Consider the following 27,139-nt stretch of genomic DNA (forward strand, 5'->3'; position numbering starts at 1 on the left):
ATAATAATTTCTGTCTGCTATGGTTGGTGCATTAAAAAAAAAAAAAAACTTCAATTCAGCCTTCTCCCTCCTTTACAAATCCAGAACCTATGAATATTTTTTACATTTCAGACTCCTTGATACTTCACTGGCCGTCCATTGTCTGCATTGAGTTTCCACATCACACATATCAGAAAGGGTCACAGGGCATAAATCCTACCCATATGTCGAAGCCAAACAATGAAAACTCCAGGGTCATTGCTCTGTTAACCAACAAACCTGGCCTCTCTAACCTCCGCCAGTCTCTGATTGCAGAAGATTTTCTGGCACTGATTTTTGGGAATATCAGAGGGAATCAGTGCTGTATAATAATTCTCATAAATCCATCAACATGTAGTTAGAAACATGAATGATGCGTGCATGGCTAATCAAGGTCAGTATCAATTCTAAAGTGGATCCAGTGGAGGTCACTGTTGCGTGAGAGCTCACTGAAGCTGCATGTGTCACCTCAGGGCAGAATTACCAACATAAACGCCTGAGTGTAAGCTGACCTCAGAGTAACCTTCTTGGATCCAAATGTAAGTATTGCAGAGGTGTATTCAGGATTCCCCTCTCCCTCTCTGCATAATGCACGACAGCCTCCAGCTGAGAAGGCACTGCAGCAGCTCCACACCTCACATCACATGCACGTTGCATACAGGGAGATACAGGGGTGGGCGGGGCAAAAGATGGAGGGAGGGACTTTGGGAGGGGGGGGAACAAACGCCCCTCAAATGCTTAAATATTAATTAGGTCTGAGCAGCGAGGCAGGCACGCATCAGCACAGGGGCAACAAGACGCGGTTCATTCATTTTTTAGAGCAGCGGGGTCTGCTTCATGGAGACAGCAGTGCTCCTCCTGCCGTGTGGACGGAGAGTTGTTTCACTTTCTTCAGCCTGCTGCTAAACTTTTACCGGCGCTAACAGTATGGACCCGCTATGGACGGGCACCGGCGCTTCGGTACGGCATGCAAATACGTACTCTGACGTCGGCGATCATGTGGCTTTTGGCGTAGATCCTCCTTGTGATCGCCAATTTTTTCTTTCCTGTCGCCTGTTGTCTGCTCGGTTATTGGGCCGCCGCGAGAGTGCTTGAAACCGATTCAGCGTGTTTGTCGGTTCATCAGCGGCTTTGGGATTGTACCGCACTACCTGAGCGTCGCGCCAAAACGTGGGCAGGTAAGAAATGGGAGAAACTCTTCCTCTGTTTTTTCCCCCTTCTCCTCCTCACACGACTCCCCACGGCTCCCCCCTTAAAAAGTCTCTCAAGTAAAACTGCATGTAGTTGTTGATCTGCGCCCCTCTCGTAGCTCGCAAAACACCCCCCACGCCTCTGGATAAATATTTTAACTTGTCTAGCCGCATGAACTTTGCCTGCCCTCTTGCCGTGTACACCTGCGTACTCACAACATTTCCGACAAGTTCTTAATTGGACGTTTCAGGAACCCCCCAGGGTTTAAGTTTCACTTCGACGTGTTGTGACCGTGGCGGGAGAAGGCAGACAGGAGGAACATCGTGCCTACTTTCCTCCTCCCCGTGTCGACATAACCAGCAAAACATGGCCGTCCTTTGCCGACATGTTGTTACGTCGATGGCGAGAGGGGGAACATTGGGGAGAGTATTTTTTTTTTTTTTCCCTGCGCCCCTCTGTCCACATTTTGGGCTGGCCAGTGGAAACGACCGTTGAGCTCCGCACCGCGGCGGTGCAGCCGCTTGGAATCGGCGGTGCTGAGGTTTGAGTGCAACTTTGGAGTGCGACGTTGTTTATAGACTTTGATTCGTGCGTCTCTGCGATGTAGGCGTAACGTTACCCCCCTGGTGATGCCTCTCCCTCCCGAGTCCACGGTTCTTACTGCATGCAGGCAGACAGACAGTGCTGTTGCAGTGGGTCTGAAACTGCTGTAAAAAGTCAGGCGTGGTCTCTTTTATTAATAATATGAAGTTCGGTTATGAGCCCAGTGGCCCAAGCTGTAAGCAGCTGTGCGCCACTCAGCTGGAGTTGCACTGTTCTCCTTCCACGGAATACATTTTTAATTTTTTTATATAATTTTTTTTTTTTGTGGTTCTGCACTGGCATAACTGAGTGTACACACTGAGGCGACACAATACCCAAACATAAATGTTAAAACAAGACTGTTTATGCAATCTCATATCTTTCTTTCTTTCTTTCTTCTTCTTTCTTTCTTTCTTTCTTTCTTTCTTTCTTCTTTCTTTTTTTAACATATAACTGCACTCAAATGGTTCTGCTGTGATGTTTATTACGGGAAAACCTCCTCATAAACTATCACACCTTCCAGTAAGGTGAATGGCTCATGTCTAAGTCAGATGATGTGTTTTTAGGAGACCTAAACTCAATCTAAAGACAACTTGTGTCTGACATGTCAGCCATTATTTGATATAGTTTCTTTCTCAGTTATTGCAGTAAAATGCTTGTGGTGTTTGCTCTGTTAGCACTTCAGTCTGTGGGCAGTCATCTTTATTATTTGCATTAGCCACACATGGAAAACTCATTTTCTGTGGGTGACTGTTAAACGTTCTTATTTACCAAAAACGAGAGAGAGTGGTGTGTGCTGGTGATGAGAAAAAGGAAAAAGTTATGGTGACATTCAGTTACAGCAGTCTCCTGTAAAGTGCTGACTGCAGTTACATTTTGATTATCAGTGTGGAGATTAATGATAATAAAAGCACATGTACAGTAAGTGTACAGTCTGCACTGTCACTCCCTACCTGTGAACCAACCGGTTTAAAAAGAAAATGTTCCCACAGTTGTTGTAAATCTTATAAAATATCTTGTTCATTTCGTACTATTCCCTCAGCTCTGCGATGACCTGATGTTTTGTATTTCTAGGCTTTCTCTGATCAACAGTGATTCCACCCTCCTCTGTTTAAAAGATGTAAGTGATTTGATCACAGTGCAGTTAACCCTCCTGTCAGCCGCGTTACCAGCAATTCCTCTGGGTATATAACTTGGCTCCGCTCACTAAGCCACGCACTCTTGCTCTTTCCATGTGAAGAGAAATTTGGCTCGCGTTTTTGTTCTTCGCATGGTTTCCACTTGTGATCTGCCAAATCAGAGATGATGTATGTAATTTGGAATGACAGCCGGATCGTTGTTATTGGTAGCTGAACAATCAAAGCGGATACCTTTCTTTTCTGGATTAAAAAAGGCACACGATCACATTTTTGAATCACAGTTGCATAGTCGCGCTTTATTGCAGAACAGTGTAGGTAGTGCTGCCAAAATGGGTCTTATTAATAAGAAACCAAATTTATCCAACAAATTGACTGTTACAAGTCCGTGGGACTAGAGAGAAGCGGTGAATATAAAATCCCTGTTGCCGTCCAGAGTCAGGTATATGGGACAACATTACTGATTTGTTTTTAGTTTGACAGATGTGTTTAATCCCGCGAGAAAACACTGTGTTTAATTTTTGTTTTGTTTTTTGGAATGGGGTGTTGTTCTCAGTATAGCTCAAGGGATTAGCGAAATGCACAGATGTCAGTGTCCTACCTTGTCCAAAGCTTCAGTGATTGGTCCACCATCCATCGCACATTATTTTCCCTAAATGGAGAATTAAGCAAAGAGACAATCATTGGGTTTATTTACTAAAGTGTTCAGCTGCTATACCTTACAAAGAATTGGCATAGAAAACAAATCTGCCCTTGTTTAAACTGAATTCCCCCCCCTTCCCATCTTGCCCAACTATGAAGTCTTTCTCAATGTACTGTGACCCCTCAGAATGTCACTGCCAAAACATCCAGCTGGGAAGTGAGCCGCTCTATTTGTTTCTAGAGGCGTGTATTCGTTTACTCTAGTCAGATGGTGGAAAAGAACAAGACTTCAGTCTGTCACAGTATTTAAATAAAGAAAATCACAGCGCATCAAGAATTGGTGTCAAATTATAACTGAGGAGCTGAATGAAACAAAAGGATCTTCTGTTTGATTTACTCCAACAGCCTGTATGCAAGCTGTTCCAAATCAAAGCAAAGCCAAAGGTGTGTTTTACAGTGGAAAAGTCAAGGCGTTAAAACCTGATGTTTTGCTTAAAAAAATTACACACACACACTGGATCAAAACTAGCTTTAATCTTTCAACACTGTGTTGTGTTCTGACAGTGAATTGAGTGCAGTCTAGTCAAATGTGACTTGTGGAGATGACGTGTGATATCTCATTGTTGACAGTCATCAGGATTGGCACAGATGTTGCATGTGCCAATCATGCTAGCAATCTTGTGAAATTGTCAGTGCTAATAAGCTAATCTGGAGCAGAAGACAGTTTTTGTTTTCTAATTGAGAAATTCTGTTTGTTTTGATAAATGAAAGTGGACAGGCAGCAGGTAGATCATATATAATATATATATATATATATATATATATAATATATATATATATGTGTGTGTGTATGTAAGTTTGTTTGTTCTTACAGTCTCAGTTTCCTTGAAGGGATGAGAATAATATTAGGATTATATAACAAATTTGATTAAAGGGCCCTTTCATTACTGTAGTCTTATATCAATAAATCAGACTACATGATAAATTATCACTTTTTTTCCAATTGTGAAAATGTAATTACATTCATTTACATACTGTTCAGTAACATAGGTTATTGTGTAGTTGAATGTAATTACATAATAGTGTGCAAAAGTCTTGCGCTACCCCTCATTTCTTTTTATGTTTCTTACGAAAATGGCCATGGGTGCAACAATGTCTTGAAATATGTGCAGACATGAATGGAAAGAAGTTAAATATGTCAATATTTGGTATGACCACTTTTATCTTCAACACAGCCTGAACACTCTCAGGCAAGCTTTCTTTTGATTTCTTTAAGTAGTCAGCAATTTTTGTGTAATTTGGCATGCCTCAGGTTTTCTCCAGCTTTCCTTCCTTAAAAATAGTTTCTTGACAGCCACCCTTCCACTGTGACCATTTCTGACAAGGCTTCAGTGAACAGTAGATGGATCAACTAAAGGGCCAGATGCAATCTCTTAGATACTGTTCATCTGCTGTAGATAGTTTTTAGGCCTGCCATTTTTTTCTTCTGTCCTCCACCAGACACACTGCACACAATGCAGAGATTATGCCAGGTCTTTGGCTGATGGCTCTTTGGGAATCACATTGTTTGTACAAAATACAGTTTATGCCTGTCAAACAACTAAGAAATGGAGCAAATTGTGTTTTTGTGACAGGCTACTAGTAACAAAGTGTTTAAAGAAACAATCGGTGCTTTGATAAGTTCTGTGTTATGTATAGACATAACGCTGGTCCATACCTTGATTTAGGTGCATATTTTATTTATTTATTATTAAATGTATGCTTGAATGATTCACAGGTCAGTGTTAAGTGGCTTTAACAACACAAAAACATTCCTCTGAAGCAAAAATAAAGAAATTAGGGGTGGCTCGAGACTTTTGCCACAGCACTGTATATGATGAATTCCTTTGTACTTTATCATCCGTTAGTGATGGCATTTGAGATGCTCAACAGCTGAGTACAGCTGCAAGTACAGGCCATCAGGTTTGTGTTGTAGGTCTCCCTGTTAACCATCAGCAGATCGTTGTAGTTTGGATAACTCACACAATATCTGAAGCATGCTAATATCACTGTTCCTGCTCAATTTATAGTGACAATTTGGAGGATGTAATGATAGGAAATTTGTGTTAAAAGGGGTCACTGCCATAATGCATTCTCAGTAGCTCAATGGGCTTCTGCTTGATTTTACAGCTGTATGTTACAGTGAACCATGAACCCATGTTGCTTGTTTTCCACTCCAGGGTTGTGCATTACGGATAGAAAATACCATAAGCTGCATGTGAGGTACAAGCGTCAATTTATGGTCATATATTTTTGTGTTTGGCTTGAGATCGCACTTCTGTTCCACAATATATGGCTGCTGTTTTTAGAGATTCTAGCAGACCTGTCGTGGTTTTGTTTAACACGTGTTTTTTTTTTTTTTTTTTTTTTTTTTCTTTAATACTCATCAGGAATACATTTCCTGACCACACATCAGTTTTCGACATCCAACCATGAGCCATATAATGGCTGTCCATTCTCTTGGTGAAACACTGGAATGAAGTCATCACGGGTTGGAGGATGGAGGTTGCTGCTGTCATCACGGCTGTCGTGCTCAGCTTGGCTCAGTACTGACATCACCAGCATCTACACTGTGCTTTGTTCCAGTGTTTTTCGGTTCAGGTCCTCCACTCCGCTGCGCTTCCTCCGGCTTCTCAGACGTGTTGTAGGTGACTAAGGCAACCACAGAAGATGAGCTCATCACCTGTAGGTGGGGCTGAGAGGGAGCTATGTGAGGAGACAATTGGAGAGGCAGAGAAGAGGAGTTATCTAGGGACACTTGGAGGGGGAATAAGAAATCAAGACTGTATTAGAGATTACATGAGATGGCTGAGAGAGGCAGCTGAAGAGACTGTTAAATAGCCCTTAAAGTGATGCAAAAGGACAACAGAAGCTAGTGGCGGTTTTAAGCCCCACGTACACATTAACCTGTAAATTAATTCTCCACGTTAGCGTCAGGTCAGTTTTCAGCATAAAGGAGCTGCCGTTTCCTAGCTCAGGACCTTGTTGGATTCCTTGAAATCTTCCCCCCACAGCAGAAACATTTCCAGGTAAAGCACATAAAAGGTCACCAGCGCTCTTAACAGCTGATGGTTTTATGTTTCCACTAAGGCAATCCCCCCATCTCTTAATGGATTACTTGATATGGTGTCGCCCCGCTAGTTCTCTTGAAAATCTTATAGTGTGTGTGTGTGTGTGTGGGAAGGGGGGGGCACGGATAAGGAACTGAATGTAGTTTACAATGCCAGAAATTCAAACTGAATGAAAGGTGTCAAGAAGAAAACCGGTGACACACAGAGGAAAAGAGTGACAAAGAAAAGAAAGGGGACACTAGAGTCAGAATGTCTAAGCGGTGTGAGAGAGAAACAAGAGACGTCTAGCATTGAGAATGCAAGATAGTGGGTGTGGTGTATGTGTGGGAGAAAACGGTGTGTACACTGGAACCCACCATTAGTATCTGCAAGTCAGTCATTTTATAAGCCGTGGATTATTGTATTTTATTGAAGATCTCACTGCTTAATTGCCACGTTGATTATTATTTAAGCTTTTTGGTGCATAGCATTTTGTACAGTGGTGCGCTTTCGCATGTGTAAATATGTATTTAACTATCCCATGCACATCATCCACCAGTCCAGAGGTCTCGTTTGGAACAGCATCTGCAGTGGGTTCAAACTTGAACCCACTTCTGCTTAACAAAGAAATCCACTGGTGAAATCTAACTTAACAACCAGCACATGGAACTTAAAAAAGAAAAAGTTCGCTTTGTCTTCTTGCATGCAGTCATGCAGGTCATCCCTGAGCATGTGTGTACGCTGGCCTCCCATCTGACTGTGTCCTCCGAATTTCAAGTTTAACAGGGGGGAAAAAGGGAAATGGGAAAAGAGGAGAGGGAGCTTACTAAAAGGCTTTCTGCACTGCACCACGTCAGCCAGTGGCAATGCTCAGGCACACCCTCCTGCATGTGTAAGTCCAATGAGGAAAGGCTGGAGATAATTCACCACATAAGCCACACCCACTGCAGGGAGCGCAGAGATTGACAGGTGGGAATCCATCTGCACTGAAGCACTGACTGCTCACCAGGTTCATAGCAAACATGAAATACTCCCTGGCAAGGTGGTTTAGAGAATATCTGTGGAGGCTGTATGTCCTTTCCAAGTGGAGGGCATACTGTATACAAACATTACATCACATTACACTACAGTATGGGGGTAAACTTTGCACTGAAGTTTTGAAAATCCCTCTCATATTCCATTGTTGACCTGATCTGACCTTTTGCCCTACACCATTCTGCCCTTGCTATAACTAAATAATGACATTTTAGCTTTCCCAGAGGGGGGAAATAAAGCCTAATACAGCACTTTTCCACAAGTGGTGTAAGCTTTTTAAAGTGTATGGAGTACAAGAGTTTCATGTGAGACTAATGCACTGTTATCAGTGGGCTGGCTAGCTTTACTCAAGGCCATAAGGAGAGTGAAAGAGAAGAGTGCACAGCTGGGGTGGGAGTGGGTAATAGTGGATGAGTAGGGTACAAACAGAACCACAAAACCAATTTGACTAATCTAAAAAAATATATATGTTAAAGAGATTTCTTGATTTGCTGGGGTGAAACACCCCCATCTGCTTTTAATTCCTTCTTGCAGTCATTAGCAAATGAATGCTCTGTGATGTGTTTATCATCAGGCCACTTTATGTGCAGTGGTGATTCTTGGGTCTGTTGGGCCCTTCACAAAAAAAAAATCACAGGGGGCTCCTTCAGTGTTCATCGCTATTGTGCTTTAATCTGACACTGCCAACAACAACAGTCCTATAAAATAAAATGACAGGAAAAACATTACTTTAAAAATGGCCATGTTTATTTCTGTAGCAATGCCCAAGGCCAGACTGATTCGTCATGAAGTGTTAATTTTTCTGTAGCTTCTACAGTCTTTCAGCCTCTATGCAGAGTCAACTGCCAGTATCCCAACTCTGACTCCAGGCCATGTGCATATGACTGTTGTGTCATGGCCAGAGCAGTGGAGACACCAGACTGCTCTGCTAGTTAACTTCCACTTAACCAGTGGAAGTTGAGTCATTCAGGTGTCTCTCCCCCACATTTAATGTTAGACTAGTAAGCCCTTGGGGGCTGCCCACTGGGACTGGGACCCCAAACAGATGCCTGGCTTAGCTGGTGACAAGAGGTACCCATGTTTATTTTGTGACTGTGAAGGTGTTGCAACAAACAGACTCCTTAAGATACTCCACAATACTATGAGTGATTCATAGTATGAGCACAATATTATGAGTGATTTGTTGTTGTTGTTTTGTTTGGTTATATTTTTTTGTTTTGTTTTTTTAAAGTTGAGGTGGATTCTATACGTCACTGCTGTTGTGACACTGACTGACCTCTGCAGCATCTGCTCCTGGATGCAAGCACACACTCACGCACACTTTTTGTTGGTTACAGTGTTACCATAGTAACACAACCATCGGGCACAGAGTGGGTGACACTTGGATATTTTTATAGCTTGCCCTTTTGTGCGTGTGATGGTGCTCATGTGTGTTCAGTGAGGAGACAGGTGTAGGTGTGTGTGTTTGGTGGTGGTGGTGGTGGTGGGGGGGGGGTTAATGTGGGAACAAGATTAAATGGAGGGCTGGATTGTGTTCAAATGCAGTGTAGCCTGCTGGACAGCGCTTCCTGTATACTGCGTGGGGACCTTAAATAAGGTCACAGCAGGAATGATGAGGCTAGTTTTCTGGGGATGTCATGTTAGAATTTGATAAGTTGATGTGTGTGATAGTGAAGAAAATTCCCCCCCAGCAACTTTAGTACAACAGAGAATACAGTAGGGCAGGTTACAGATTTAAAAAAAATTATTATACTTCACAACCCAGTCAATCACGACTCTTAAATGGCACATGTAACAATAAAATACACTTCAGAAGGATAGTAATGGGCTGGACTCCTCTGGCAAAATCAGTTTTCATCATTGAGCCACATTTAGTCTTCATACCAGCCCAGCAAAAGTAGCACTGCTCTGTTGCTATGCAGAACATACCAAACCCCTCAAACACAGTGCAAGCACTTTGCTTTGCTCTAGAGGAGCCGCGTGATGAGATTTAAATTAATTCTGCGACGGTCCGAAATTCTGCCTCCCTCCACTCCCCTCCACAACACACACACACACACACACACACACACCCCAACTGGGGCACGTTGTATTAATCGCGATGGTGCTTCTCCTCAACCACACAGTGAGACGTACGCATTGTCCTCCTCACTGCAGTGGCTGACTCTTGGAACATGCAGGTCAGGAGGGAAAACTCTCAAAACAAGAAAGGGAGAGAGGAAACACGCCCCATAGCCAAGCCAAAAGAGCAGTGTGTGCAATACGTTTCAGTGGTATAAAAACCTGTGATTGAGTTTTTTTTTTTTTTTTCTTGTTTTTTTTGGTAAGTATCAGCAGTCGTGACATTCTTATAGTCAGTGCAGTTGCAGCTTTTTGGTTTCTCTGCAGCCTTCTTGTGTGTGCTTGTTACTTTAGAGCTCCAGTGTGCCCAGTTGGGTTGTACTTCATGCATGGCTTCAAGTGCAGTAATCGCAGAGGTTGCCATCATGTGCCTTTGTGTTTGTGACTGCATGCCAGCAAACACTGGCACTATGCTGGATGTGTTACGACATTAATTTCTGAAGCCTTATTCATTTGTTCGCCAACAACAATGAAATCCACCAGAGTCTGCCAGCTGTTTGATCTTAGTTCAGGCTGTACAGAGCAGTGGACTAAACAAACTCACATTTCAGGACCCTGTATGGTCTTGCAAGAGACTCAGTATACCTAATCAGTTTTGCAACATTATACAACTTCTACCATAATATAAGATATTAGTGTAAACTACCTTTCACTTTATTGCAATTTTCTTATGTGGGTCCATGAAAAAAAAATGCTTATTTCTATTGAAAAAAAAAGTTGGCATGTGGGCTCTATACTTCTGATAGGTGTTTTTGTGCAACAGAAGGCTGCACTGCTTGACCAAAAAGTCCAGTCTTTGAGACACTTTTATCTTTTACCCCACTTTGAGATTATGTTAATGACGTCCAGAAATAGGAGTTGAGTTGAGAGTGCTGCTGTGACTCATCTGTTCAGTGTCATTCCCTTCTCACTGCTGCCTGGATAGATGTCCAGCCTATAGCACCGTTATGTTTCTGTCATATTAAATCATGATGTCCGTCTTCATACATTAGACCGGATCAGTGGTATGCAGGGTTTGCATGATTTTCCCATGCGTCCTCCTCAGTATGTATGCCAACGTGTATCTTACACTGATTACTGCCTAGGATGATAAATCTATTTGCTGCCTGGCAGCATTAAAATGTTGCTTTCTTCAAAAAGACTGCCCCACTAATATAATGCACTAATCAGACAGACAGCTAGGAGATGGGAAAGGACAGACAGACAGACAGCAGGCAGGCAAGGGGCTGCCAGGCTGAGTATTCATACAAGTTTAATGAGCATCCAGACAGTAGGGAGTTTGTGGCTCCAGCTCTGAGCTCACTCTGCACACAGACGCTGACTGGCTGATGAGGTTAGACACACTAACAAACAGGTGGGAGACTGATGGTTTGACCTGGGTTATGGAAGTAGCCAAGTTTGAACACAAAGTACACAATTGATTAACGTTTTTTGCTATTCGGCATGAAGTGAAAGTTGTCATGGAGAAAGCTCAGATAGTTGACAAGTTCAGATTTGGTTCAGCTCTGCAGCTGAGTTGTTCAGAGCCAAATAATCATACTGCTAAGGCATAATCTTTTCAAGGACACCTGGTAAAGTGTGTGTGTGTGTGTGTGTGTGTGTGTGTGTGTGTGTTTATTTTTTCATATGAGTAATAATTTATAAAAGTGTTTAGATCAACTTAGACTGAGTTCTTCAATGCTGTGGCTGTTAGTCACACTCTTTTTCCATCGTGGCATTTGGGGCTCCCAAGTAGCTAGCCAAGGCAGCGGGAGTGCAACTCCTCCCTCCTCCGCTGAAAATGACAGTGTAGAGAGAGAGGAAGAAAGCCGTCTGTGCCAGTGTTTCCTCAGTGTTCATCAGTATTTACACGGGCTTTTCTCTTTGTTTGAGACAGTCCACGCACATGTTTAACTTGACTGCAACAAATCAGACTGCAGTGCTGTCTGTGTTTATATTGTGTAATATGATGTTCTTCACTCTGACTCAGCCACTGCTCAAAATCTGACTTGTCAATTTTTTATTTTATTTTATTTTTTTTGAAACTGGTGACTCAGTAGTACGTACTTACTTATTATGCAAACTACTGCTGATGTCATCCAGTGACTTGGAGCAAAATTTTTGAGGAGCTAACAGCAGCTTAGGAGCAATGACTACATAACACTGACTCATTGTTAAGGTATATAGAAGGTGCTATAATGTACAAATACAGAGGTTGCCTATAGGGAATTGTTCATCTTCTCTCCATCCTGCTTGTGTGGGTTCAGCACAGCAGTAGGTGAAAATCCAGCTACAGCTTGGAGATTTCTCTCTACCGCCCTGTTGTGCCTCAGTCACCTAACGGCACATCCACAAAATGTATTCAGGCCGTGGCAGCGGTGTGGCAGCATGAGTTCAGCAGGTCATATGAAGTGGCTCTTCAGATGCAGCTGACAGATGCATCTTCCATTCTGCCCTACCAGATGTGTGCTGTAGCATTGGATTTTGGGCAAGGCCAGTGAGAGACAGTGATGGTGAGTGGTGCACCTGTGGGCTCAAATTATTTTTTCTGCATTGAGGAATTTTTGGTATCCCCCAACCGAAAGAGGTTTTAACCAGAGCGAAAAACAGCATTGCAGTACCTTTTTTTTTTTTTTTTTTTTTTTTTCTAGTTTGTTAACTGATTCTTTATCTGTTTGACCATAATATGTTTATTAAATTCAGCATCCAAAATGAGAAGTCTTTTCTAGATGCTCCTCATCCCTTGAAGTTATTATTCTAGATAGTGGTCCCCCCCTAAGTGACTGTACCTTGACCTTCCCCGCTGGCTCAGAAAACCATACAAGAAATGTGCCAGTGTATGCATCCAGGAGGAACTGTATATTCCCTGGCTGTCAAAACATCTAGCCTGATATTTCTTTTTTCTTTTCTTTTTTTTGCCTCTAAAATCACCAAACACAGTCGGGTGATGCCTGTGTGTGTGTGTGTGTGTGTGTGTGTGTGTGTGTGTGTGTGTGTGTGTGTGTGTGTGTGTGTGTGTGTGTGTGTGTGTGTGTGTGTGTACAGCCTCTGTCAGGATGTAGCAGCCACTTGACTACAGCTCCACAGTTGCTATAGCGACACCATGGTAATGAGTCTGCATTTTAATGATGCCTCAGTGGGTTGTTGGAGGGGTTGAGATATCTCGGGACAATGAGTGGACTAGCGAATGACGGCGCGTTGAAGGGGATAGCGCCTTTTGATTAATGTGTAGCTGCGTGAGAGGTCCAGAAAAACTCTGCGACTCTCATACATGACTGCAAAGTTCAGATCTAATATTTGCACCCGACAGAAGACCCAAAGTCACATTCTTGCCGTTTCTCTGCCTTGTAGAATAAAATCATGCTACTTATCATCATCTGTATGATTTCTTCTGTCCAGATAAATTGGGACGTGATGTTTCTAAGTAAACATATTTAAGTGGTCTTGTTTACAGGGGATTAAAATTTGGAAGAGGTCTTTTCCTCGTCCTCTGTGCTTACTCGGGTTGATAGAAGAGCACCACTGCTGCATCGACTCATTTGATTTTTACTCATGTGGATATGAGTATGAAGCTTCAGTGTGAGGCCTCCAGAATATCAATAGACTTTTTCAGTCAGATAAGCTTTTCTTTCTCTCTATCCGCTCATTACAATATTACCCAAGAAAAGTTTCCTCTTCACACAGTCCTCCAGCTTTTTGTAACTGCTACTTCTTTATAAGGTTCTCATTTCCACAAAACCCAAATAAAGCCGCTCGTGGCTTTAAAAGATTTGGATCTGAAGCTGCTTTATCTTTGGTTTCTCACTCTGTTCACACTTGGCAGCACAATCTGATTTATGAATGATTAGTCAATATTTCTCAGGACAACTTGTCTTACCGACAGCAGCAGACCTGTCAGCTGCATATATTTGCATGTTGGCTATGTTGTCAAGCCACAATGATGAAAGTGTGATGATCAGAAGTTTTACTCTACATAGACAACAGTGAAGCACTGTTGTAGAACTTAAAATAAAAAGTGTCAAATCTCATCTAGTTGAACACATCTGCCACTTACGAAGGCTAAGTGAAACTGACAGACAGTAATAATAGAAGGTGTGTGTGTTGGAGGTGGATAAAGCTTATGATTTAAATGAATGTTGCTTGGGTGAGAAACTGAAGCAGAACTGAACCCTTGAAGTCCTACAGTGAGGGGATCCGGTCATACTTCTATGGGGGACATTTTGCTGGCATGGTTTGAGTCCACTGGTCCCCTCAGAGGAACCAGCAGTTGTTCTGAGTTACTCTTCAATGATGACAGTGCCTCAGTCCAAAAAACTGAGGCACTGTTTTTTGGACTGAGGCACCTTTGCAGTCACCATGTTTGAAAAACAAAGGAACACCTAGGAAACAGCACCACCTTCCTCCGCCACCATCATCAAAACATTAAATAAGGTAATCATTTTTTTTGAAGAATGGTTTTTCCATCCCTCCAGCACAGATCCAGAGACTTGAGGCAGAATCAGTTACCTTACATGACCAGGTTTATACTCTCTTGTGGACCGCACACAGGGAGCTACAGACATCACACCCACAGGAGGTCACGAGTCGGTGTACTCCTGATAAATTAGAGGGTTGCACCAGGAAGGGCATCTGGTGTAAAGTAGTTCATGGACAGAGAGCCTTGTGTTCGTCATCTGATGACAAAATTCATTTGAACCAAACAGACCCTCAGACTCTGGAAATATGACATAAGGCATAATCTCTTAGATTTTCCTTTAATTTGTCAGTATCTATATTTGTTTATCAAATAGAGCCACTGGTTGAAATGATCCAATATTTATTTGCATCACCAACACACAGGAAGATGTGTCTGATCAGTGAATAATTTATCCAAATTACAGTATAGACAAACCACCCACAGGAGGTCACGAGCCAGTGTACTCCTGGTAAATTAGAGGTTTGTGTCAGGAAGGGCATCTGGTGTAAAACATTTGCCAAATCAAATACGCAGATCAGAAATGAGATTTTCATCCTCTGTGGCAACCCTGAAAGGGAACGGCTGAAAGAAGAAATGATGATGCTGAAAAAAATTTTTAAGGGAACACTTGAACAGTTTTAACTTTTGTGTGTGTGAGAAAGATTTTTGAATCCAGCCCTCAAAAGATTGATGATTTTGGTTTCCACTGACCACTGTTGTCTCAACAAATCATAACATGTATGTCAGTAAAGATTTGCAACTTGAATATTTCAATCATCAAAACCCAGTGTGTGATTTAAATGTTCCTCTGTCCCTTTACCCCCTACCAGTCGTGTCTGCACCTGGTTCTGGTAAGAGGTCTTTTCCTGTTAAGAGTTTTCTTTCTCCCCACCATCGCCACATGCTTGCTCATAGGCAAAGCATAATATATAACGCATAGCTGCCTCGAGTGTTTGTGTGAACTGGGATTATAAACATTAAAATTACAGTTACTTTTCAGTCTTCCAATGTGCTGTGATTTTTGCTCCTGTAGGGCACTTCACTCAGCTTCTAAAAAGTAGTTGGCCACAAAAACATTTTGTCCAAAGCACAGTTACGCTTTCTTTCCATTTCCCAGAGTCTTTTGAGAGCCAGCTTTGTGCTGCTCTAACCACCTGTAAACTGTCTGCTGTGCTTGTGTGTCAGCCACCTTTTTCATTTTAAGCCATTTTTGCTCACTGCCCGGCAGTTGGTTTTACCACCTCTGGGTGTGAGGTGGGCAGTGGTGTGCTGCAGATCTACATGGGACACTGTTGCTTTTTTTTTTTTTTTTTTTTTTTTTTTTTTTTTTGGACTCCCTTAAATTGGTCAGTTTGGTGCTTTCTGTAATACCAATTGAGAGGCCTTTTTAAAAAAGGCATTCGTCTTTCTCTTACCCATATTGTGGTTAGTTGTTTAAAAGGAATTTATGTTGGGGAAATGATAGAGGTTTTTGCTTTGTGTTATATTGATTGCATATATTATACATTATACAAAGCATTTGTTTTATATTTTTATTTCATAGCCCAGACACTGGTTTACAAGTGTAATGCTGTAAAATTCTTTCCAGAAAAGCTGATATGAGACTTGACATTCATATATTTCCTATAATGCCCTTAGCAGACATATTAGACTACATATATGTCAATACTGATATAACTGTAACCTGCCAATATGAGCCTACCAATATATCATTCTATTTCAGCTTTATTGTTTCGTGCTTAAAGTTAGCAAGGTGTCGTAGATGTTCTTAAGAAAGTAGAGGAAATGCAGGAAATGGAAGAACACTTCTACTTTTTAATAAATGCATAAAAATTGCACTGCTACTTCTCTTCTTTCTGCCATCTAGGTAGCATCCTGTCATGCAGTTCAAGGAAGTCAGCCAGCACTGGAGCTGACACTGTCAGTGAGCCCGGCCAACATAACACTACAGGAGTCCCATCTCTGCCAGACCTTTACCGCCTACTGTCCTCTTCTTCCTCCAGACACTAATCTTACTCCGGGGGGAGACTATTGTTTAGACTCCTTGGCTGCTAATCCCAGTCTTACAAGCTGTCCAGTGCTTGCTACCTCGGGGCCTGTTTCTGTGTTCTTCTACTAGCAGTCCTCCTGACTGCACTTCAGCACCTTAGGTCGTCTTTTCATAGAAGGCTTGCATCCTGGAACTTAAGCCATCGCCTCCTTTACAGCATCGCTGGCCAAGCACAAGCACCAAGTAAGGGGAGGTGGCCACCAGGACAAACCCAGCATTCACCACCGCCATCATGTCCAGTCGACGTAAGGCCTCCACTCCCTGTATGATCCGACCAGAGCAGACCATGGTGGAGCTGGATGATGAAGCAGAAGACACTCAAAATATGGAGGTACACTCTGCCAACAGCATGTGGGTTTTCAGCATTAAAAACAAGACTGCATGCTTGGTTGAACTGCATTCAGGAATTCATATTTGAATAATTGTTGGGGGAAAGAATTTGATTTGATTGGGGTTAAGTGGATGTATGCCATTATAGGGATTAATTCAGCTGATAAAATTGATGTCATGATTTAAAACGTTATTTCTGCTGTGCCTTCTCCTTCTGCCAGACAACATCAGAGAAGCATACCCAAGGGGGACCTACGGATACCGATTCAGCGCAAGCCGAGCAACCCATGGACCTGGATGTAATGGAAAAGGCTTCTGACCCTCCCTTGGCTCCTGACAAACCTGCAGCTGAGCCACCAGACCTTTCTAAGCCTCAGCGCAGACAGCAAGGGGGGTATGAGTGCAAATACTGCCCCTTCTCCACCCAGAACCTGAACACTTTCAAAGAACACGTAGATGCTAACCACCCAAATGTCATCCTCAACCCCCTCTACCTGTGCGCCGTCTGTAACTTCAACACAAAAAAGTTCGACACCCTGACGGAACACAACGAGAGGTGTCACCCAGGAGAGAGCAACTTCAAATTTAAACGCATCAAAATGAACAATCAGACAATCTTAGAACAGACAATAGAGGGGTGCAGTAACAACGCTGTCATTTACAACACTTCTGGTGCCATTTGTGGCAAAGGGGACGAACTCGGCACTCTGCCACTGAGCAAACCCACCACAGTCAAGGTCGGTAAACCAAAAATAATGACATCAGATATCAAACGGACAGACTCCCAGTTGGGTAAAGTAATCACTGATCTCACCAAGAAACCAATCACAGCTGTCAACGTGAATGGGACAGTCATCATCCCAGAGTCGACTCTCCTTAAAGCAGACAGCCTTTCTCACATCATGCCTTCCCTGCAGCGGCCTCTAAACTATACCCAGGTGGGACAAAGTAGAGGAAGGATTTAATCAAACGAGAGTGAAGGAATCTTTTAAATGTGCCTTCTATAAAGAAAGAGCCAGCAGGCGCTAAGCTCAGCTGGAAACAGGTGGAAACAACTAGCTTGGCTGTGTTCAAACATCAAAAAAAGTTTACCTAGCAGTATATATTTATTTATTTTACTAATTGTCTTACATTAAGTAATATGTAACATGCTCTTTTTAGAGGTGTTAGTCAGCTTTACAGCCTAGCCAGCTTTTCCTCTTGCTTGAAAAATTTGTGCTAACTGTGCTGACTCTTAACTCTTTCATCTAGCTACATACTTAATAGATTTTTTTTTTTTTTAGAGTGGTATTGCTAGAAATGTTCAAAGGTTTGTCATTTTTGTTGGAATTGTTTTGTTGCACTGAATGAACCAGTGCAATTTGATGATAATTGAAGTTTTCCGGAGGTTACTTCCTGTTAAGAGAGTTTTTCCTTCCCACAGTTGCCAAGTGCCTGCTCATCATGTGATTTTTGGGTTTCCTAATACTGTAGGGTTTTTGCCTTACAGTATAAAGCACCTTGAGGCAACTGTATAAGTTTCCAGTAAAATTGCAGCTCCAGATTTCTGGAAACTTAAGAAATGAAAAAAATTACATACCTTTAAACAGCAGATGTGACAGTCATGTAGTTCTTGAAATTTAAAATTATTATTATTATTTTGTTGACTGTTGCTGACTTATTTTTAGGTGCCGAAGATCGCAGTGCCCCTCAACACAACCAAATACAATCCCACGCTGGACGACAACCTGACGCTGATCTCGTCCTTTAACAAGTTCCCCTACCCAACACAGGCTGAGCTCTCATGGCTCACGGCAGCATCAAAACATCCAGAGGAGCAAATCAAAGTGTGGTTCACCACACAGAGGCTCAAACAGGGTATCAGCTGGTCACCTGAGGAGGTAGGACAATTGTGTTCAATGTGCTCTGTTTTCAGTTTCTGACTAGTCTGGCTTTAGTGTGTCTGTCCTGGTCTTTCACTATAAACATAAAAACACATAAGACATAATAATGGAAAGAAACTGTATTTACTGCACCTTAATTAATTTCCAGTCATTCAATGGACTGATCAGATTGTAGGACATGTATAACATATCTGTTCCTTCACTGACAGGTGGAAGAAGCCAGGAAAAAAATGTTCAACGGTACAATATCCTCCGTTCCTCAGACTTTCACCGTGGTTGCTCCTCAGCTCAACTCCCAATCATCCACCAACCAGTCCACCTCCAGCACATCCTCCAAAGCCATGCAGCCAGCAGCCTCTGTCCTGCAGTCCCTGCCCTGCCAGCTCCTGGGACAGACCAGCCTTGTGCTGACTCCTGTAGCCAATGGCTCTACTGTCACGTGTGCACCACTGGCACTCACAGTGGCTAACCAGGTACAAGACTCAAGGCAGGAAATGCCCATCTTTAAAGCAGAAGAAGAAAGTGGGAATAATGTAGAGCTACCTTTGACCTAATTTTTTAACTCACCCACTAGGTTTGAGCAAGTAAAATGTTCCTTCATGATTACTGCAGGTGGCGCAGTCGCTCAAACGACCCTTAGCCTCTCCTGCGATTGCTACAGAGAGTAAGCGACCCTCCATCATTCAGACCATCTCTGCCCCCATGGCCACATCCAAGCTGGTATCACCTAAAGTGCTGAGTTTCACAGTTGACCCCAATAAAACAGCAGAGCAGTTGTCAGTGCTGAGGTCCAGCTACACACAGTGCCCTTTCCCTGAGGAAGATGAGGTAAGAATAAGTGAGTGAGAACATTTTTTTCTGTGCCACCGCAGAAAGATGTGTCACTGCTTTTATTTTCTAGTTTTGTCCTGTTCTATGTCTATGGCTGCTCCTTTTAGGGGTTGCCATATAGAATCTACCTGCCCTATCTCCCTATCCTCATCGGTCACACTCACTCTTTGCATGTCCTCCTTTCCTACATCCATGAATCTTCCTGGAGAAGATTCATGGATGTAGGGAAGAGGTCACCCTCTTTTGCTCTTCCCTAGTAGCTCTATCTTCCACATCCTTCGTTCAACATATCTGCTATCCCTCCTCTGTACATGTCCATTTCCAAACGCACAGTCACTGTCACTGAGAGAAATCTGTACTTATTACTTTTTATCTCGTCATGTGGTAGATCTACAGGCTGATTGAGACCACTGGGCTATCCAGAGGAGAGATAAAGAAGTGGTTCAGTGAGCAAAGACTCCTCAATCTCAAAGGTGCGTGATGTGTTTAGTGCTGCAATAAGAAAACGTGTGAAAAACAATACATTTTTCTGTATGTGCAACAAGTGAGTTTAGTTCTTAGAAGTGGATTTCAATCGCTAGACAAACATAATAGGAAAGAGAATTCTACTGTTGGTCACTAATCCATTATTGATCGTTTCTAAGTATTGTGCTGCATCATCTAGAAATATTATTCACCTGTGGTGTTTTGGAAAAATTCTCTCGCATGTTTTGGTCCTTAAATCTTTCTTTGTCTTTAGGTGTTCCTCCCCCACCTGTGCTGGTCAAAGCAGAGGTAACACCACTTCTTAAAGATGGCCCTGTAAAGAAGGCGGTCCCCAGCCAGTTTCCACTGCTGGAGAGGGTGAAGGGGAAGTCATCGGAGCAGCTGAAGGCGTTGGAGGAGAGTTTCCAGAGAAGCAGCTCTCCAACACAGGCAGAGCTAGGTAATGCCTTCAACCAACTCTCTCACAAGGGGAAGCCATTGTATGTGCGATAGGAAAAAGTCCGAAAAAAATAAGGCTGTCAGGCAAGGTGGAGTGTTTGACCGTCATCTGTCATTTAAATTTTGCTTGGCAGTAGCACACATACATTGGTGATATACAGTATATTACAATATAATATGAGAGCATCAGTCCTACTGTCTTGCAACACACCTAGTTCATAGTAAATAACTGTAGTGGTTATATTGTGGTTCTTAACATTAGTGGTTATGCAAAGCTTAAGAATTTACTCACAGTTTGTCACTCCACCGGGAGTAACTTGGGGTTCATTGTCTTGCCCACGGACACGGAGGGGCCAGGAATCATGGATAACCAGCTCTACCACCTCAGCTGTGGTGTGTGTGTGTGTGTGTGTGTGTGTGTGTGTGTGTGTGTGTGTGTGTGTGTGTGTGTGTGTGTGTGTGTGTGTGTGTGTGTGTTTTAAATGAATATCAAGAACAGCAGAAGCAAACATGACAAATCCTTTAATTCTGCCTCAACTCACATAATCCAAAAATCAATTTTTCTACTGAGAGGAAATGGGTTTAATTTTAGATGTTAGGGGTTAACCAGGTAATTGTTTCAAAAGGTTTCTAAAGATTTTATAAGGTCTACAACAGATAGAATATCAACCAAAAGTCCAGAAAAAAACACATAAATCATAAAAGTTATAAACTGATTTGCATGTCGTTGAGTATTTGATCCTCTATAATCCAGCCAAAATTCTGGCTCCCACAGATTGGCTGTGTAACCATGTGACACACAGATTACAATCAATTACAGATACTCTTAATTTCAACTCATTGTGTGTATAAAGCACACCTGTCCACAGAATCAATTTCTTCCTTTCCAACCTCTCCACCACCATTAGCAAGACAAAATGCCACGTTTCCATTAGTACCTGCCCAGCACAGCTCGGCTCGACTCTGTACAGTTTGTACCAGGTACTTTTTTAGTACCCACTCAGCCGGGGTTCCAAGCAATCCGAAAATGTGACGTGGAAGAACAGTATGCCATTGATTGGCCAGGGAGTGTCGCCACTAGTTCACCAGAATCAACCGCTCCATTTTTAAAACTCGACAGCAAGAAAATGGAGGGACGCAAAGCGCGGGGAGGCTCAGTTGAATGCCTAGACCGACGGTTTGCAGCGGAAGTTTTGCCACGAGAAAACTATCTGAAACGTGCACAGAGCATACATATGTAATTAATATAATTTATTTCATTTATTGATGGTTAAGGCGTGCGTGTGTGTGTGCGTGTGTGTGTGTGTAGCCTTCACAGACAGCTCTTTTTTTTTTTTTTTTTTTTTAGAATCAGATAATGTTGTGAATTATAAAAATTTGAAAGTACTCGTTAAGAATTGAAGTTCATAAGAACAAGTTGGCCATAAGCTAGTTAGTTAGTTCTGTCCCACCCAAGTTCCTCAATTTAGGATTTAAATGTTTAAATTACTCTAAGAAAGTGATTTGTGTTTTCTTCTGTTTTTACTATTTCGCAGCATGTGGGTTAATTCTCTTCCGCCCCAGAGGAGCTACATGCTCGTCCCTGCCTGACACGAATGGCAGGAATGTTTTTAATGAGCCCATTTTTTAAGACCCCTGGAGAGAGACTGAATTCCAAGATTGGGAAAAAAACAAAAGGGGAAAAAAAAAACCAAAAAAAAAACACTGCCACGTCAAGGTAAAACAACTTGTCTGATATACTGAATTCTGTTTTACTGCAGGCCAGCTGGCCCAGGAGACCAGACTGTCCAAGACAGAGGTGGACTGCTGGTTTTCAGAGCGCAGGGCACTGAGGGACAACATGGAGAAAGCTTTACTCACCATGACTTCGAAGAACACGGAGGACAGAATAGAGCGGCGGGGTGCGCTGCTTAATGGGGCTTCTCATCGAGAGCAGGATGGGAAACCCCTCCGCTCTTCTCCTCACCCACCTGTCCTCTCCTCCTCCTCCTCGTCCTCCCCTCCTGTGCTTGCAGCTTCCTCCCCGCGGCCTCCAACCCATTCCTCTTCGGCATCTCCTCCCATCCTCACATCATCCTGCTCCTCTTCTCCCCATCCTCCCATTCTGTCAGCCTCCACAAGTCCAGCTCCCATCAGCAGCCGCTCGCTCACACTGCTCAGGGAGGTAAGAGCTGATGAAGACGCAGCTTTAACGCTGATTACATGGCAGTGTATTAAAATATGCAACATAATAGATTATAAATGTGAACTAAAGTAAACCTATTTTTTAGGAAATTGTATTTTAAGTTAGTTGATGAGATCGCAGTTCTTACAATATTTAGTGAGATGTGTTAAATGAAGTGAATCATCATGGGTGGCTACTGTACAGAAAAAGTGTCCTCTCCTCCTCTTCCTCCCCTCCTGTGCTTGCAGCTTCCTCAGCCACTGATGCTAAAGAGAAAACACCAGAGATGTGTTTAGAAAACAGATCCCACAGAATTTGAAAGCCTTTAAATGTAATGCACATCTACGATGTGTCTACTAAACTGCAGCATTACTCATTTTATGCTCTGTAACACATAGCGTTGTCTTGGCAGGTAATGCGTGACAATCTATGGATTTGAAGTACCTGACAAATTTTGAGCAAAAGAGCTACATTCTGTTAAGTCCTGTGAGCTTGTTTTATGTTCAAAACTGTGGATACGGCTAGACTAATGCATTTCATTTTTTAAAAAAGCTATCCAGATCTACCTGGCCATATGTGAAAAAGTAATTACACCCTAAACCCTAATAACTGGTTGTGCCGCCCTTGGCAGCAAGAATTGCAATCAAGCATTTGTGATAATTGGCGATGAGTCTTTTCGCATCACTGTGGAGGAATTTTGGCCCGCTCCTCTTTGCAGAATTGTTTTAATTCAGCCGCATTCAAGAGTTTTCGCACACGAACGGCCTGTTTTAAGGTCACGCAAAAACAACAGGATTTGATTCCAGACTGATTAGGCCCTCATTTTGTTTGTTTGAGCCATTCAGAGGTGGACTTGCTCGTGTGTTTTGGGTCCTGCTGCATAACCCAACTGCGCTTGAGCTTAGTTAGTTTTGGTTGTTAGTCGTTTTAACAAATTTTCACATGTGCTGTGAAACGTTCATTTGGCAAGCAAAAGGTTGCTGGTTCGATTCCAGGCAGAGACACAAATCCCTTTTTGGGGGGTTGCAAAACTGCCAATTTTTTTTTTTTCATATTCTAACAGTCTGTAAGCTCATTATTAATGTTTTGTATGAAAAATCTTCAGTTATTTACTTGCTGATTGTTTAACTTGAAAATGTGTAGTTTTTGCTGTGTAACTGTGAATTCCATGTTTGTCTTTGTTGTTTGCCTTGACAGATGTTTTGCCGGACCCAGTGGCCATCTCCGGAGGAGTACAGTCAGCTGGAGACCCAAACAAGTCTTGGACGCACTGACATTGTCCGGTGGTTCAAGGACCACCGCTCTTCACTGAAAAACGGTGAAACCCTCGACTGGATGGAAGGTTTCCAAAGCCTTGCAGAGAAGCAGAAAGCAGGCCAGGAACAGAACAGTCAGAGTTCTGAGAAAAACGAGTGTGTTTCCTTGGAAGTCAAGGCTGTGAAAGGTGAGTTTTGGAGGGGAACACGAAGTAGTGTTTTTTTTCTTTCTTTCCTTGTTGCTGAGTCTGAGACTTTGTTTTTATGTTTCTTTTGCACATTTTTCTAATTCTATAACTTTATGTGCAGTGGACGAGGATGTTGAGAAAGTAGTGGCTACAGAGCACTCCAAACTGTCAGACCAAGACAAAGACCAGCGGCTGACAGACAGACTAGCTGATGGTGTGACGGATGTGAGTCGAACCAAGCAGGACCAGAACAGCTCAAATGCCACTGAAAAAGGAAGGTGAGTGAAGAAAGCAAATCTTTTGCCTTCTATTGTCAGATTCATGTTATATAGACCAAAAAAAGACAAACATACCGCCAATATTTTTTTTTATTATTTATTTATTTTTAAGGCATATCTGAAGAGTTATTTTAAGATACTTTTGCAAGAACAGTCCAAAAATACAGCATCATATGGACATCGTAAGCTGTGGGTGCTGAGCTGCTCTATTCTGATTTTCATGCAGGGTTTATGCTGCATTTCTTAGAAACATTTAGAGTACAAATCTTAAAAAAAAAAAAAAATAGTCCTTTCTATTTTCCTTTATTTCCAGTTCCTGGAAGCAGTCTGTTTGTGTTCAAACTTTTAGTCTGCTTTCTTGCCAGGTGGGTAAAGGTGACTGGGGCTGTGGGGGAGGACGGTGAAGGAGAGGAAAGACAAAGGCTGGCAACAGACGTGGACATTCTGACCTTGGAGCAACCGGGGAGGGTTACTGGTTGATGGTGAGTTGAACTAGTGAAATGGTCCTTTTAATTGTTACCGGTATGAGCTTAAATCTGTGGCAGTAAAAAAACAGAAGACTGATGTGTGAGATGATCAACACTGCTGAGATTAAAGCTGTGTGGTAAGGGATTTATTTGGAGCAGCAGTAACACAGCCTGGACTGCTGTTTCCTTATCTTTTTTTTTTTTTTCTGGATTTCTGTTTATGAGCTGCACCTTTGACATCTGATCCAGTGTTACTTTAAAAATATGAGTGCCACTTTAAAGTCTGCCACAGAGGTTTCATCGCGTCCTAATGCATTACATGAGTAACACATGGCTGCTGATGCATAGGCTTCCCTGCCTTTCGTTCATGCCGGTATATGTTCCAGTCCTCTGAAATCCTTAACGGGAATATCTGGCTATAGGGAATCAATAGATGGTGGGAAGAGATTTATTTATGCCAAGTGAAGCTTGGCATAAATAAATGGTAAACTGGTCGTTTTTTTTTTTTTTCCTTTTTTTTAATAAGACGCCACAGCTGCAGCCTTCGGCTACCCAGGAAGCTATTAATGTGCAATTACCTCTGATTGGTCCTTCACAAAGATAGCTGACACCATCATTAGCATGTAGATAGACTCCAGACACACACACACACACACACACACACGAGTCATTATGGCCACAAGAAGGCAGAATGAAGGGAGCAAACAACAATAAATTTCTCATTCTGGTTATGGTTCTGTTTCCACTGTGTGTCCACAACAGCATCAAAAATAATTACTTCTAATCTGGAACCAGATGGAATGAATTTCATCTGAACATAGGAGGAAGAAGTGTTTGATCAGCCTGTGTTTGTGTCTGATTCTGTACAGTAAATCACTGACTGCTGAGTCACCGGCCACCATGAGTCGACTCACGATGACCAAACATGGAACCAGTGATGTCATCGTCTGCCTGTGATGTCATAACAACACACTGGGGACTGTGGAGTTGCACCATTAAAGCGCTTGATGGAAGCGTAGACCCTGACATTTAGAGGAGTGCCAAAGCTGGACTCGATGCATTGCTCTTACTACTAAAATTCTCTTTTTTTTTTTTTTTTTTTTTAAAAGGAAACAGCCCTGTAAATATTTTCTGTATTACTAGAGTTTGTACAGTTTTCCTGAGAACGGGCGAGTTTTGTTACATTTTTTTAAGAAAAAGGCTGACTGTCGCCCCCCCCAAAAAAACCTGGAATGTTCAGTTTTGTTTTGTTGGTCTTTAAAATCACACTGTATTATAGTTATTTGCTGAAAATCAGTCTTTTTTTTTTTTTTTTTTTGAAAATTACTACTCATTATGAGTAGACTTTGATGGCACTTGCATATATCCATGTGGTAGTGATAGATATTGTCATGGCCGCCTCATTGGAAACTGTTAACTTTTGCTTGTCTCCTGCACCTTAACTTGCCCTCTGTAGGATTACAGCAGAGATGGAAAACGCTTAGACGTACGAGAGAGAAAGTAGACGGAGTGATGGTGTTTTTGGGCGAACTGAACACAGCCACAGCGTCACTGCTGAGAGACCAGAGAATGAGCACAAACAGCCAGACCAAGACTAACAGCGTTAGGGTGGATGCATGAACACATTGTACATCCTAAACTCTGTTATCTTTTCTCGCTCCTGCATCAGAACCTGAGGCATGTTCAGGACTCTGAAACAGTACAGAATGTTCACTTTTCCCGATTAACTCCACCGAGCGGAGAGCGGAGTGTCTGTTCGATCGCACCGTGCTGCCTTTTCAGCTCTCTTATCAGACCTTTCCCGTCGGCCTCAGAAGTGGGCTGAGCACAGCCTGGCTGAGGATTTCAGCTTACAAAGTCCACTGTTCTGAAAACTTGAAATATTCTTGACTGAAAAATGTCAAAAGCATATTTTTTTTGAAAACGTTTCACGCATGACACGAAATAATCAAAGCTCGTTTTATTTGAGCCGTTTCGGAAATCCACTCTGCGCAGCTGTGATCTGTGAGAGCACCGCGCTCTGAAGGCCTTTTGCGGCTTGACGTAGGTTCTTCTGATCAAAGCGGGATCAGGTCCAGCTGATTTCTGTACAGACATTTGGAATGTCACAGCAGCCAAAGCTGTCATCAAATACTTGCATGTACTTCAGTGGTTTTCTTTTTACATTTTTTTTTTAACTCATTTTCAAGAATGATTTAAAGGGATAAATATTTAATAATAAATATTAAATATTTGTGCAGTCAAAGTTAAGTTGAGCTGTCATTTTAACCCTCAGTTTAACAGCAGGTGTATGGCTGTGTGCTGGCTGAATGTTGCTGCTGCTACTGCTGCTTTAGTTTCACCTTCAGACATGTATCTGGGATACTGTAATCTTTAAACAATTTTTTTTTTTTTTTTTTTGCTAGTATGGAATACAGCTTGTATTTTCATTTTCTACTTACAGTCTGCTGTAACTCAATAAAAACACAACCAACTGTAAAACCATTCTTTGGTCTTCCAGTGTAAATGACATCCACCAA

At 42.3% G+C, this 27,139-nt stretch overlaps 1 protein-coding gene across 1 annotated transcript; it reads left to right on the plus strand.

The window, feature by feature from the left end:
* Positions 1 to 830: 830 nt before the first annotated feature.
* Positions 831 to 27,027, plus strand: zhx2a (zinc fingers and homeoboxes 2a). Its single transcript, XM_030748881.1, has 13 exons — positions 831 to 1,196; positions 16,117 to 16,630; positions 16,851 to 17,567; positions 18,297 to 18,509; positions 18,722 to 18,985; positions 19,125 to 19,340; positions 19,732 to 19,816; positions 20,083 to 20,268; positions 22,028 to 22,431; positions 23,629 to 23,875; positions 23,997 to 24,153; positions 24,519 to 24,635; positions 25,490 to 27,027. Exons 2-12 carry the CDS (start codon positions 16,532 to 16,534, stop codon positions 24,631 to 24,633), a joined length of 2,703 nt encoding a protein of 900 aa, XP_030604741.1. The 5' UTR covers positions 831 to 1,196; positions 16,117 to 16,531; the 3' UTR covers positions 24,634 to 24,635; positions 25,490 to 27,027.
* Positions 27,028 to 27,139: the final 112 nt, after the last annotated feature.

The sequence above is a fragment of the Archocentrus centrarchus genome, chromosome 16 (assembly GCF_007364275.1).
Source record: "Archocentrus centrarchus isolate MPI-CPG fArcCen1 chromosome 16, fArcCen1, whole genome shotgun sequence".
NCBI lineage: Eukaryota > Metazoa > Chordata > Actinopteri > Cichliformes > Cichlidae > Archocentrus > Archocentrus centrarchus.